The sequence below is a fragment of the Opisthorchis viverrini genome (genome assembly GCF_000715545.1).
Source record: "Opisthorchis viverrini unplaced genomic scaffold opera_v5_158, whole genome shotgun sequence".
Lineage (NCBI taxonomy): Eukaryota > Metazoa > Platyhelminthes > Trematoda > Opisthorchiida > Opisthorchiidae > Opisthorchis > Opisthorchis viverrini.
The window spans coordinates 314,529-329,999 of NW_008751812.1; the positions used below are offsets into that span (position 1 = coordinate 314,529).

At 48.1% G+C, this 15,471-nt stretch overlaps 1 protein-coding gene across 1 annotated transcript in view; it reads right to left on the reverse strand.

Moving 5' to 3' along the window:
- Positions 1-9,782, reverse strand: part of T265_07034 (hypothetical protein) — a gene marked incomplete at both ends in the record, with an annotated part of 37,905 nt that extends 28,123 nt beyond the window's left edge. Inside the window, 4 exons of the mRNA XM_009172458.1 lie at positions 169-681; positions 8,068-8,857; positions 8,893-9,191; positions 9,228-9,782. Coding sequence (XP_009170722.1) covers positions 169-681; positions 8,068-8,857; positions 8,893-9,191; positions 9,228-9,782 — 2,157 coding nt within the window. The remainder of the gene's footprint in view (positions 1-168; positions 682-8,067; positions 8,858-8,892; positions 9,192-9,227) is intronic.
- Between the last annotated feature and the right edge of the window lie 5,689 nt (positions 9,783-15,471).

Here is a 15,471-nt window from a genome sequence, read left to right on the forward strand (position 1 = left end):
ATCCAAGGGGGATGGTTGTTGGCCTGCGCGGTATCTGGTGGGTGCAGCGACATGTTGGGTCCGAGCGCTCTGTTGAACGACTTCTAACAGCGCCGCTGCAAAAGGTCCGCCTGATTGGACGCGCTGGAGTGCAATCCAGGAGGCCTTTGGGGCGTTGAAGTCACCTACCAGCAGGAGATGAGTGAAATGGTAGTTGGAGGAGAGTTGCCCGAGGGTTTGTGTGAGGAATTGGTCATCCTCAGGGGGACTCGAAGGGCTACGGTAGACCACACCGAGAAGGAGAGAATCGGACCCGCGCAGCGGGATTTGGACCCACAGTGCATCGCAGAAGGGTGCAGGGGTGGTGTCAGCGAGGACAATCGGGATTGGTAGGGCCGCATGTAAGTACAGAGCAACCCCACCAGCCCTCCCTCGTTTTGAGTCAGCTCGAAAAATGAAGTAACCGTCTATCGAGATCTCCGCGTCGGAGACATCTGGTGTGAGCCAGGTCTCTGTGAGTGCGATTATGGACGGTTTTTCAAGGCAAGCTGACTGTCTAACATCGCCGAGTTTGATGAAAAGGCTGAGGCAGTTTGTGTACAAGCATTTCAACACTGCCTCTTCTTCCTCCGAGGGTGAGGAGCCGAAAGTTGAGTGACCAGGGTGGTTATGAGACTTAATAGTTGTGCACCAGGTTTGAGTCTGAGTCCAAATTGGATGCGCACTACACCGCGGTGATTAAGCGCTCTTCGATACTAGTGATAATATATCCGTCGTTTTATAAGATGAGAAATGCCTTTCCACAACGACATAATATCGGATCCCCGATCGGGCCCACTCATGCCCCAACTGGTATGCTATTTTTATTACTACTGTTGCTAACGTACCATCCGGCCGGCTGAGCATGCAGACAGATTGATCACAAGTTAATTATGTTAAATATCCAGGTAGAAAATAAGCGCACTGCAGAAGGGGGTGTTTGTCGGCGAATTGAATGGTGGAGCACGATTGAAGCCGGTGTAGCGTCGAAATCATGTGCAGCTAAAAAGCGAAACTGTTCCGTATCTTGTGTTTATTGACGTACACTTCACGTTCTGACGCATGTAGCCGCCTCTGAACCCCAAGAATCATCTTGTATTGACGTTTACTAATAATGGTCAGTGGATTTACACGAACGCGTTGTTGCACAAATTCGTTTATTTCTCTGCGGCGGTATGTTCGCCATCGACTAAGTCCATTAATTTTATACACCAGGGGTCAAAGTTTCTCAAGTGGTCGCGCCCAAAGCTGTCCTGAGGACCATTAGCTTTCTACCTTCATGTAAATCGATAAACTCGTCGAACGTTGAACTTTTAGTGCGGGCAAATCGAAATTGTGGCGGAAAACCGGGTTGATTAAACGTGAGAGGAAGTCTCATCTGATTAAAATGAACTCATCCCAGGGGCAGTTTGGGCCAGGTGAAAGCCTTTCTCGTGGTTGGAAATTACAGGCTCAAGTAATTGAAAAATTGTGGTCGAGATATTGAAGGAAAAATAGTTGCGGGGTATGGAACTGCCCTCTTGACATGCTTCCATTTATGGACAGCCTCGTGACGGTCGTCATAGATGGACATAGGTGCTGTTTTACAGCGATAGGGGGAGCACAAATGGCACCTCCAATTTCCCGGTCTGGTTGTTTATTTTCATTTAGGTTACTCTCAGCCATCTAGCGTCTGTTTAGAACTGCCCGTTTAAAGGTCAAAGTGTTTTGGTTGCCAGAGATTAAGGAACATCTCATACGTCTTTAAATTCTGATACATTTTCCTCAGGCATCGTCCGAGGAAACTTTATAGAATCCAGTCAATCCGATTACTCCTCGTATTTTACCATTGAAATGCGGTGCATCAGAGGACTAAAAACACCGCGGATGACCCTCCGTCACCAGTTCATGTGCCTTCCGAACTGGCAGAGTTTATATCCGTCAGGTGCGCAAATTACGAGTGCTAGTATTTGGTAAAGTGATCAAGTATCTGTTCAACCCAAGTTCTCTAATGGCGGCGCTCGTTGCAACACAGAGAACTTGTGCAGATTCTCACTCAAGCACTTTCGAGCTGGTAGCTCAACACTTTAGCCTCCATGACTGAAACGTCTTAGGACAAAATGAGTCTTCGCCATCGGCTGATCTATCCACGGGTTAACATTTCTGACTCACGCTGTGAGGTTTATTCCTGTCTCTCATATTCTACACCTGTTGCCAAATACTCGGACTGCCTTTGTAAAAATTTCTTCGTTCCCTTGTATTTTAAACTGTAGGAGAACGCCCCTTCCTTAAACGTACCTTGAAACAGAAAAGTGAAAAAAGCTTGTCAACAAGAATTCTGCATCACATCTATATTTATTTTCAATGATAATTATTCATCTTATTTGTCATTATATATCATACGTCTATGCTATATTATTTATATTATATCTGCATTTAAATACATAACTTAGGTTCCGGACTATGCGCTGACCTCTAAAGATATTATTTAGCATAGCCCAAAACTCCAGAGCAGTCCAAGCTTTTTCTCAAAGTGGCGTCAATCAAAGTAAAAAAGGAAAACTAAGACGCTTACTGTCTTTACTTGGACATGAAGACGTAGGCCAAGAGAAAACCCTGCCACTTATAAACAGGTAATTTTAAGTCACCTCTCAGCTGTTTAGGGCTACCTTCTATGAGAGCGGTAACTGTTGCCAGACACGCCGTATGCTTTTCGTTTGCTTTATAAAAATCGCCATCGGGACTGCAGCATACTGCACAAAAAATGCTAACGGTAACGTTTTGAATTCAAGTCACGCTATGAAGCGAAACATTGCTCAGCTTGTTGTGCACCTTGGGCGTTAACTGATGTCCAATTTCAGATTGTATTTTCCGCGGTTTATTCCAACAACAAAGTGGTGACTGACAGAAGGCAACTAGGCGGCGAACTATGGACCACAGGTGGATGCGCGTTGCTGAGGACTAATATTTCGTCACTGTTTATCTGAATGTTCTTGTTTGTTACAGGGATATAGGTTTCCCATAACCAAGGCAACAAACTTGCCTTATGTTCTAGATAAGTATATATTTCGGCGACCTGTTGTCGCGTGCAGTATCAACGAAGAGTTCTGAAAAATCCTAGCTAAACTTATCGAGTGAACAAAATTCATTTTGCCTACCTAGCATATCTATCTGCTTAGCCCCGTTAGCTCAGTCGGTAGAGCATGGGACTCTTAATCAGAGGGCCGTGGGTTCGAGCCTCACATAGGGCGTCCTCCGCGTTAACCTTGAGGGAGACAAGCGGAGAACCGACGAATGATCCAACAGTGGTATCTGAGGTTTACAGCGAACACTATGCGTGTCCATACTCAGCGCCAGCGTCTTCGTCATATCCACTCTTGTTAAGGCGGAACTACGAACAGCCCCTAATCGACTTGGTCTTCACGGTGGAGGACATTCGTCAACTCTTGGACAAGATCAACCCATTCTGCGCATTTGGACCCGACGAGGTCCATCCGAGGATCCTGAAAGAAACGTCCTCCACACTGGCAAATCATTTATATCTAGTTTTTCGTCAGTCACTTGACGAAATCCGCCTTCCCCCTGCTTGGAAGGAAGCGATTGTCACACCGACCGTCTACTGGCTGAAAGCTACAGGCCTATAAGCCTCACTAGCGTACCGTGCAATGTGATGGAACGCATTCTGAAGCGAGCTATCCTAAATCGCCTTACTTCCAGCAATCTGATAGCTCCAGCTCAACACGGATTTCTCCCACACCGCTCTTGTGTGACAAACGTGGTCGTATTTATGGACAGCTTAACCCAAGTCAGACAAGAGGACTCATATCGGATGCCGTATTTTTTGACTTCTCAAGAGCATTTCACAGGTTCCCATATGCCCCGCCGCTCCGCATACTGAAGTCATATAAGATTCAAGCGAAAATCCCTCATTTCATCAAAGCGTTCCTATCAGGCAGATCATTCCGAGTGGGAATAGGCTTGCCATACTCTTCTCCAGCGCCGGTCTCCACTGGAGTTCCTCAAGGCTCCGTCTTAGTTCCAGCGCTGTTTTTGATCCACGTCAACGACCTCCCAGATATTGTTGCAAGCATGTCTACCTTTTGCGAATGAATTGAAATCCTGGAGTTCCAATGTGAGTGCCCTACAAATGGATGTAGACGCTGCAAAGCAATGGCCGTTGGATTGGCACCCTCCTCCGAATGACGAAATGTGCGTTCATGTCATTTGGAGGAGACTCAACGAGTGCCTTTGTCATGCATCGTGATTGGTGACTAGAAAACATCGTGAGAATAGATGCCATAAAGGATTTGGGCATCTGGATTTCCTCAAACTTGTCCTTCTCATTGCACCAGGAGAAATCGGCCCGAAAGGCATTCGCCACTTTACGGATGATCCGACGCACCTTCTCCCGTATTACTCGCATGGACTTTCAAATACTCTATGGGGCCTACGTCAGACCGCTCTTGGAGTACCCCAACCAAGTTGTCCACCCAGGACGCGCAAAAGACATCACCCTCATTAAGCGTGTCCAGCGAGCCGCTACGAGAATGGTTGCCGGCCTCAAATCCGTGGACTACGAAACGCGTCTCGCGATACTTGATCTCTTTCCCCTGAAGTACCGTTGCCTCCGAGGGGATATAATTCTTACTTATGCCTTGTTTGAACAAAGCTTAGCAAACGGATTTTACCGTTGACCCAGGAAACACACGGCGGGGACATAGTGAGAAAATTTTCAAGCTCAGAGCACAAACATTCATTAGACCTTGGATGCTCCTCGTAGGACCCTAACACGCAGAATGGGTTGATCTGGTGCAATAGTTGACGAATGTCCTCCACCGTGAAGACCAAGTCGATCAGGGGCTGTTCGTAGTTCCGCCTTAACAAGAGTGGATGCGACAAAGACGCTGGCGCTGAGTATGGACACGCATAGTGTTCTCTGCAAACCTCAGATACCACTGTTGGATCATTCGTCGGTTCTCCGGTTCTATCGCTCAAGGAGAACGCGGGTGGCTTGTTTCTGAGCGGTGTCTCATGTATTTGGGCAGGGCGTTTTTGTTTTTTCGAGCGAGGTCCAGAATGGTGGCTTGTTCTCGTATCCTCCATTTGCGGGTTTCTGACTTACAGCGGTTTCGTATTTTACGAAATGACAGCTTATCCTCTGTATCCCCTGTTGTCAACTTTTTGAAAAAATGTTGAGATCTTTTTTCCAGAATTCGCCGAATCCTTTTTGGCTGCCTGCGATTCATTCGAGTTCGTGCTGGTTTTTGCGACGAACGCAGCTTCGTGAACTTTCTGGACAATGGTCCTATATAGGTCTTCCACCGGAGCTGGTCCCAGTGTGACTGACTTCGAAAGGATGCGCATTCCTGAGAAGTCTGCACGGCAGAAGTCTCGAAACCACGTTTGAAGCTCGGGATTTCCAGCCCAACAGCAGATTAAATCAAAGGTCAGCACACAGTAGTTGCCATGTCCCAGTGGAGCATTAATTGTTACCTGATCAACTAAGTGCCTTTCGTTGGTAATGCTCGAATCCAGGAGGGGTGGTAGTTGGCCTGCGCGGCATCTGGTGGGTGCAACGACATTTTGAGTCCCAGTGCTCTGTTGAACGGCTTCAATGAGCGCCCCTACAAAAAGTCCACCTGTTTCGATGTGCTGGAGCTCCATCCAGGAGGAATTTGGGGGCGTTGAAGTCACCTACCAGCAGGAGATAATAATACTAATAGTAATGTTTATTCCCAACTTGTAAGTGGCAAACCGGCTGGCATGATCATACTCTTACAATCAGAATGGGGCATGAGTGGGGGATTTGCGGGTAGTCAGGATTCCGCGAAAAGGGGACGATGTCATAAACAGTGAGAATTGCCTGATGAAATAATAATAACAGTTTTCTTTCGCAACTTGTAGGGAACAGTGGGCATGAGGCCTGCCTAACTCAAAGACTCAGTCGGCTGACATGAACTAAAACTGAAAACCATTGCTGGCCACGAGTGGCCGTGGGTGGTTGAGTAAATGGCCGGAGTCACAACGAGCGAAAGTGGAGGTGGAGACGGGATAATTCGAATTGGGAGGACATAGCATGTTCAGCCTCAGAATTATGGTGCAATCTGAGAACAAGCAGACTCACTGGTTGCACTGTTGTAGGAAAGTCAAGCAAAGAGCTTAGGTTGGATGAGGACACAGAGGTGGCTGAGTTCGAACGAGTAGTCCAACAGGTTGAAATGAACGTCATGGAAGCAGTCGGGTTCAGTTGGGGAGTTTGTCGTATTTGCAGTCAATGGAACGAATAGGCAAAAGGGCTCGCATGGGAGGAGGAGTGGAACAGTTGCGGGTGTGACATCAAACTGAGTATGGCAGTGCCGTGTCATCACTGCCCTGGCATGCCTCAGTTTTTGGACCGCCCCGTGACGGACGTCACGTTTGAGGTGATTCGACTGGGGTGTGCAGTTCATTGGGCAGCGGTATTCGTTTCATCCTGGTCGGGGAAACGAGCTGGAACGAAGCCGATATGGGATTGTAGGGTTTTTGTGGTCAGCTTGGTGATCACGGAGTTGTAGATCATAGGCCAGGTGGAGTGGATATCAGCTAACCAGGTCGTCCAAAACGGGCACTTCCGAAGTTCAAAGCTTGGGAAGATGAGGGGATGGGAGGAGATTCGCAAAACATGGTGAATTTGAGGGGACACAAAATGGGATAATATGCATTATTATACACAGAAAAAACTTGACACCTGCTGCAATTAGGGTGATGACAAGTGATTGTATGGAGTAGGAAATGGATAGATTTGTACTTACCAGGTTAGCGACCAGGGGTTGAGTTGGCTAACATGCGATATTGCATTACGATGGATCTAGTAAAAGCCGATAAAATCGCGCAGAAGCGTGGTATGGGAATCAGATGCATAAGGGCTGGCGGAAGTGGACTTTTAAGATAACTGGATAATCTGGTGTTTATTACATGAGTTGGGTTATACCAGTAGAGGAAGCGTGTGCAAGAGAAATAGGCGCTAGTCCCCGAAGCACTGCTAGCAGCTCTAATCTGTAGATGGTGCATAGCGAGTGTCTACCACTAGCCATTGTCTACCACTGGGAGCGGCGGGTAGATGTACTCTTTGTTTGGATGACGAAATGGGCTTTGGTGCGGTGTAGCCTCTTTTCTGACGAAGGCAGTTACAGATATGCACGTCGACGTAGGCCATGGGTACTTGCAGAGTATCTTTGGGCTATCCCAAGTTAACTTCTGATATTTTTATTGTTTTTCCCTTTACAGATAAAAGGCTATTTTTTCATTTGTGGTTTATGGCATTACCAGTTGCATAACTCAACCGAAGCGAGCCCAGCACCAGCAACAAACAGAAGTCAGCAATACCTTTTTGCTTCCCTGAATTTAAAGTCAGTCTCAGAACCACCGCAATGGGCGATGCACCAGTGCTACTGGAGGGGTGGCGGGTATACGAACGCACCATGGTGCAACGTAACGGAGCGACCCTCCCTGCAGGGCGTACCCGTCCACCACACGAGGTTTTCTTCCCTCGTGCATGCTACCAGATTTGCAAGGTGGAAAACGATCCAAGCAGTCATAACTGCGGTTTGTGCATTAATAAATACACCAGCAACCATTTTTGGTCAGGGGAAGGCCAGGCCAGTAAAGACAGCTCTGTCAATTCGAACAAGTAGACAGCATACAGCGAAGTGGTAGTTGAAGGAGAGTTGCTCAAGGGTTTGTATGAGGAATTAGTCATCTTCAGGGGAACTCGAGGAGAATCAAACCCGTGCAGCCGGATTCGGACCCACAGTACATCGCAAAAGGGTGCCGGGGTGGTGTCAGTGAGGACAATTGGGATTGGTAGGGCCTCATGTTAGTACACAGGAATCCCACCAGCCTGCCCTCGTTTTGAGTCGGCTCGAAAAATAGAGTAACCGTCTATCGAGATCGCCGCGTCAGAAACATCTGGTGTGAGCCGGATCTCTGAGTGCAATTGTGGACGGTTGTTCAAGGCAAGCTTGCTGTTTAACATCGCCGAGCTTGTTTGAGCCAGTTTGTGGACAGGCATTTCAACACCGTCTCTGATACCTCCGAGAGTAAGGAGCCGAAAGTTAAGTGACCATGGTGGTTATCAGACTTAATATTTGTGCGTCGGGTTTGAGTCCAAGGCTCTGAAGGGGCCTTTGGGGCGATGTCGTCTGCTTTCTGACTTCGTGGTTTCTGGGGATACTTTTTGCTTGCGAAGTTTTCCTCGTACCGCGAGAGCCCAATTTGCTCCGGCCTGATGGCTCTGAGGGAAGGAGTTTTTCTCCGTAGGCGAAAATTTCGACCGTTGCTGTTTGTAGCTCGTGAAAGATCCTTTTTTTGGCCACTAGATTCTCTGTTGATCAAAGATTTGCAGCAAGCTTTCGCCTTCCTGGATTCTTGGGCGGTTTGGCGCGGTTTGACCGGAAAGGTGTCTCTGTGAGGCCCTGGGCGCTGGGTGGCGGCACCAAGAAGTAGTGATTTTGATGGAGCTTCCAGGAGGCTCGTTTTTGCAAAGGACTGCACCTTGAAGCCAGCCAGCAGTTCTCTAATCTGGCGAATCTTATGTGGCTTGCTTGGCTGCCGTCCCCCTTCTTTCGTGTTTGTGTAGACACCCGATCCGCCGGCGACCAGCGTGGCTAACCGGATGTACGAGGGATCTTCCGGATGGCTGTAGTCATGTTTATGGATTAGTTTGTCGAGGCCCTGGGCGACGGTTATGTTCACAAGCAGAGAGGCTGCTTTGACGGGGCGGGGCTGGAGATTGGCTTCGCTGCTTGTCCCCGCACATCTGACCCAGTACAGTTCAGAGGCTGGGGCTTTGTTGAGGAGTGCATGGCTGTGACTGTGTTGTCTGTCACGGAGGTAAGCGTTGATAGCTCCATGTACTTTGGGTGCTGCTTGCATGTGAGGTTTGCCTCCTCCAGGGCATCACTGCCTTTGGTGGGCGAGAGGCCTATGGTGGTCGAATAATAGCTGCTGTCCGGAGACGCAGCTGGTTTCGTCGACCTGCTTTCGGGAGTGCAAGTGGATATGACCACAATAGGCTTGGTCATGAGTTTGGGGGCGGCTGAATTGGTGCCCAGCGGAAACCTCTTCCGGGCCTCCACCCCTGACCTGCTGTGACCGAGCATTCGCGCTTCTGGAGGGCGATACTGACATAGACGCCTGATCATCGGGTCGGCCTTCTGAGTGCTGCCAGCTCACTCCAAGTTCTTCTGTACGTCGGATGGGGAAGAAAGAGTGACAAGAAGTCCAAGAGTTCGCTTGCTTTCCTTCCGGCGTAACCATTCTGCGCGGAGCGATTGGTTAGACCTGGTGAGGACATTGCTAAGGATCGATTGTGCCAGCTTCGCTGGCGTCGTTTTTCCGGAGCATGACCCCCAGATTATCAATCTGCTTTCCCTTAGGCGCCTGTCCACTAAAGACGCTGTGGCGGTCTTTATAGCCGCGTCAGAGAGTTGTATTAACTTCTCTGCAGCCAGAGGGCCCGGTGTGGATATCGCGAGGTACTCGTTCAGCGAATGTTCCTTGTCAACTTTCGTCCAAGTCGCTGCATTCTTAGTGTCTGAGTCATCCAGTGCCCTTGAAAGACGCTCCAATTTTGCGTCGAGTGTCCCGATCAGAGCGGAACACTGACATCGGTCTTTCTGAATCTTCAGTGGGGATTGGGCACGGTTTTCGGTGGCTCCACTCTTGGCTGCGGTATTCATTGCACCCTTAACGTAGAGGCAGATGGGGCAGACAAATCGGTCAGGAGGGTTAGCTAGTCGGCTCATCTAGTCGTCCTGTAAACCCGTGTATTTGAAGTTCCACCAGGCCTTTCAGGTGTGGCATTGCATACCGCGTTTGACGTTCGACGGGCAGCCATTTCGTCCACATCTGTTGTGGTCTATCAATGGCTGCAGAGGGCAAAAGTATAAATTGATGTCATGTTGAGGACTAGATGTAAAATAGGAAGTGTGCGCAAAATATCAAGGATTATCTCTCAGAGGTTTTGTTGGAGTATTAAAATTCAACAGTTACTCGTATGCACTCTGTGAATAGATTGAACAACGAAAAATTTCTTTCACAAATTTGCACGTGGGAAAAACGAAACCGATTTCGAACGTACCGCGCGAGCCACTCGCTTCTTTTGCTTGTGCCCTTCAGGTGAACGAAAGCCGCTGGAAAGCAAGAAAAAATCCAGTTCGTGAAGTTTAGGGTAAAGCCTCCATCCTGTGTGTCAGTCAGTGCTACAAGTCCGGAGGTAAACGCATTGAACGGCTGAGTAATGCATGCCGTGATTGGTCAGAATATGGGCCAATCAGAAGTGAGCGCTTAGCTGGCGTTCTTGGCCCTTTTCACGAGAATAATCGGGGGCCTTGTGAAAAGTTCAGTATTGGCCGCAGCAAATGAAGCACCACGACGAGTTGCGAGTTACAACACAAAGGACCAACCAAAAATCACACAGACGAATAAAATCTACGGTCCGTCGGTCGAGTCGATCCTCGCATAGCAATTTTCATCTAGCTTAAGAGAAGAGATTGTGAGGTGTTCATTTTACGACCTGGCAACAGTATGAAAACACTAACCAGTGGACTCAGTCGGGTCGAAAGCTGTCGCTTTTCCTAGATGAGTACCTCCGGACTCAACTTGCCAATGGTTGATGACGCTGGCGGACACTGCCCAATCACGCATTCAGTGATGCTCGTGCATCAAAACCATCGCCAACAATGCTTATCTGTTCACTTTCCCAAACTCACTGACCATGCGTTGCCTCTAGTTCCTGGTTGTATCTTCCACGCCGTTCCATTTTTCGGTGACCTAAATTGTACTGGCTGGAACCATGTGCCTTTGGTACATGGTTCATAGCTGCTAAACATAACTGAACTGAACTGTGGGTCGACAGGTTTCTCATCCTTTGCAACGTGGTAGTTTTGAGGACCTTACAGACCTTGCACCATTGTGCGATTGTTATCCCTTATGGTTTCACTGACAAAAGACCCCCAAGGAGCTGTTGAGCTAATTCAATGGATCCATTAAAGCTATCCGCATAGCTCCAGGTGTTTCCAGTACTTTTCACCTCTTTCATTTCTCTGACCTTCTGGATAGGACCGTACATACACAGTTTTCCCTGGCTTCGAGTTACCTTTTGGTTGCAGTTAGCAGTAATGCGTCACCAGGCCTTCAGAAAATCCACGGTTCTACCAAAGATTCATCTCTTGAAAGATGCTGGCTAAGTTATGTGACCGGCAGAAAACCCGACATTATGTACGGCTTTGGGCATCTCGCTCCAACCATCGTTAACATCGATACTGCATCAATATGCGGTAGTTGGAGCAGACTCTGGTGGATGTGTTTGATCTCGGGCTCCCTGTCTAGGCTTGGGCGACCTGACAGTATCCCAGCCCTCGTGCCTCCTTCGTGTGGCATGGCAGCTAGGCACCGAAAGGGTGCTACAGCTGAACGACTCACTCTCACTCGGGCTCCATGAGCTTCTCAACAACCATGCCTTGTGTGCGGTTTGCGTAGACCTTAAAAGCGCAATCAGAAGCAGCAGCGGGCAACTTCATGACCAGAGTCTACACAAGTATTCCAGACGAAGCAGCGGTTATTGATCGACACTCTCCACTAATACTTAATGGCAGCGTATTCAGCTTGGGTTTGAAGCTGGTTCGTCAGTCGTTACCGTGTGCCAAGTGATTTCTCCTGTTCCAGGAACAGCCTATGGTCAGCATACGGCTGCAGTATTCCCTCCCACTTGTGTGCTTGTCTCGTGTCTAATCCAGTGCGACCACTAAATTGGGCGTCAGCGGCTCTAAGCCTACTGCTGTGAGCATCCGTGTCAGCAGCAACAATAAAGAGTCTGAGCTTTTTGTCCATTGTAAAAGAACACCTTGAGCCCTTCACAGACCTAATGCTACAGTTTCTGGAGGCGGTAATGCACAATAAGGAGGTAGCGACTGGTCCCATTGGTCTCATTATTCTTCCACTGGTTTTACCACACGAATCGTGCAGAAGTGACTACCTATTCCTTCACCCACATACTTGACTGTTTAGCTCACAGTCGCTCACCAACCAGATCACGAGACTCGTCTTTCTTCTGCACTCACAAACCACATCACACAAAAGTGACTCATCTGAGATTGACCGTCTGCACCGTCTAATAAGCGTGGCAATCAGTCATCTGCTGACAACCACGTACACGCAAACGTACCTACATGTAGGAAAACCGAGCGCAGTCAACACATACAGACTCTCGTGCGCAGGGAGCAACCACGGATAATTACGGAACACGCGTAGCAGCTATACTGCGGGGAAAACGTTTCCGCCGTCCGGACTTTCACCAAGAGACTCTCACAAGCAATAAGTTCCCTTTTGACCTGCTCCACATTTCTCAATGCACTTATTTTTATACGTGTTGCAACTCGCCACTGCCAACCGTAGTGAAAATAACTGAAGTCGTCTTGCAACATGTTGTCCTCCAACTGAGTGCCAGCAATGAATCCAAATTACCCATACTGCCACCAGCTACGGATGATACGGATCTATAACTGGCTGCCGCTCGTTTTGGAACACATTTGTGGATTACGACCGCGCGCTTATCCAGGACCGTTCCTCTTCGTTTTCGAAGACTGCATAAGGTGTAGACAACGGGCCTAGCCACTGAGATACTGGCATATCTCGAAGTTAGGCGAATATATCAGAATTGTCTTCTGAAGTTTTCAAATTGCTCCGCTGCCGGATATAAATTCCTGCTGGAGACAGACCGCCAAATACCTGCACAGTGCCAAGGCCTTTGTCTGTGGCACGAGGCTACCAGACTCGTTCAAGCACCGAATATAACACACAGTGGCACGTCAGTGTTGAAACTGATGTTATGGTGTCCGTCTGGAGTCCTACGGTGTATTGTATGCATACGATTAAGAGATATACCGAACCTGCTTGATGAAAACGATTCAATGACAGGGGGATATGAACGTTCTTCACAACAAGATTTTTTCAACACAATCCCCCTACATGCAGCCAGGACATATCAGGTCACCTCTGCTGACAGGGGTGCTAGTCAGAACTGCCACCCATATGAAATATATCTCTAAATAATACCCCTCAGCTGTAACACACTTTCGCTGCCTAGCTGCAATTCTGCCAATTATATGGGATGCCAATCAATCACCTCATTGCTACCAGTTTAAAAGTGTGTACTACCAGTGCAGCGTGCCAACAGTGTCTTGTCTTGTGTCCAAGCTTCGCCCCTGTATTGGATGAAAGGCGAAGGATGGTACGGAAATTATGATAACATTTTTCAGTATTCGTTCATTATTGTTCAATATTCAAAAATGTCCAGAAAAGTTCAAGAGGACGCTTGAGAATACTCACTTTTCAGAAACTTTGTGCAGACGAGATATTTACTTTTGTCTAATTGCTCGTAACCTCTTAATTCGTGTTCTGTAATAAACAAATTCGCAGAGGATGACGTCGATCCTTTCACCAGATATCTTGTGGTTATAGGATCAGGCCTTGAAATCTATCCTGAAAAGATGTGAGAAACTCATCTCCTCTTGTTCTGCGGGCTTTGAGACTTAGATTTAGGGACTGATTCATCTAAAAAAAACGACTTAGGGTACGCCAGCCCTGCCACACAACTTTATCGTACGTTAGATAGACGAACTCAGAATAGTGCAGTGACTCACAAGAAGAATGACATCTTAGCTAAGGTTGCTTAGAGGATATCTGCTCTAGCCTACAAAAGGGTATGGGAAGACATGATCCGCTCTTATAAAGTCCATCGAATCGGGTAGTACCCAGCCATTTGAACTGACAACTCAGAATCAAACGAAGTGTTTAGATTGAAGCTAGGGTTGATCCGAACCAGTGGACTTACACATCTTTACAGGTTGGTAGTCTGCTAGCTTGGAATACACTCGTAGAATTGGTGATGCAAGCGGACTCCCTGGTCTTACATACGGCTAGACGAAAGCCTGTTGCTCGACCTCGACGAATAAATTCAACGGCGTCTCCATCTTGCTGACCTTCGTGTTGGGTAATGACTTGCCTGGTAGAGGTAGCTCGCATAGACGGTGTCACCATCCTCTTGCCCCATCCAACTTGAATATGTAAGGGCTAAGCACAAAAAAGCGGGCTTCTACATCTATACACGTTGATTATCTACGCCATTGAAAGAGTCCACTTGTTCTTATGCTTTGTTCGATTAGTTCAAAAGACTTTCAGTGTTTGACCATCGATGTCTTCGGATCATTGCCCGAGACCGGTGGGAACACCCGATCAGCAATGCCGAAGTACGTCGAATGGTATTCGGGAGAAATAACTCACCCTCGATAGATGAACTGATCACACTGCATAGGTTGCGCTGGCTTGGCCACGTGTTGCGTGTTCCAGTCGACCGACTTCCTCGAAGGGCTCTTTTCGGCCAACCATGTGAAGGGTGGAAGAGAGCCAGAGGCGGTCAAACAATGACTTGGCAGCGAAGTATGAAAGCCATTACCAGCAAACTCAGCTGCGCTGGTCACTGCCGTCTTCCTGGATGGGAACCCCGAGACAGGCCACATCAATGGCTAGAGACATTGTCAGATATGGCCCAGTCGCGCCCTCAGTGGCGCTCGTGCATCCAAGCTATTGCCTTCAATGCATAGCTCCTTTTCCCCCCCCCCCCCACTTGAGAGCCCACTAACAGTGCTGGATTTATGCACCAATTTACCAGCTCGCGCGTGCAATGCGCAGCTACCTACCCCCCCAAATCATCGGTGAACGAAACTGTGGCAGCTACAACCAGTGTACGACCAGTACGCGGTTCCCACAGCTGACAATGATGATGATGATGTTCGATTAGTTGTGTTTAGTCATTGATTTGGGTCGCGGAGCTAAAGAGCAAGATAAGGAAGTGGAGCTTCATTAACTGTGCTGGTGGACCACATTAGGGTTAGTAGTATTGGAGATTGTGGGACCAATTAGAACCGGAGCTGTTCCTTGCACAGGATAGCTTGTACCACGTTGGAAGGTGTGGAGATCGGTGAGATACAACATGGGAATATGCGGTGTATTTGGAATATAAACTGTCTAGGTAGTGCTTGATTATCAGCGCGTTACTTCAACTACAGCACTAACATGGGAGTAACAAAAACTGTGGAAGGTTGTTGATGATAGGTGGAACGTGGATTGAACAAAAGCAGTCCATATCGTGCTTGAAAACGGACGGGAACATTAATCGCTTCGTAAGAGAAGTTGTTCCATACTGGGAGAACTCTAGAGGAGAAACTCCTCCTGGGCCTACTTGTACATCTGTGCTGGAATAGTTTGAGACTGAGCCCGGCAAGGCACTGTACCAAAAGTTGGGGAAAGTGTCATCTGGCCCGGAGTGAATGTATGTGCACAAGAGACACCCTCGAAGCCTATGGTTTTCCAACGGAGTCCTGGGTGGGCGGACTTTCGGAGCCAGCACTGTTTTTCGTGAGTTAACACTATATA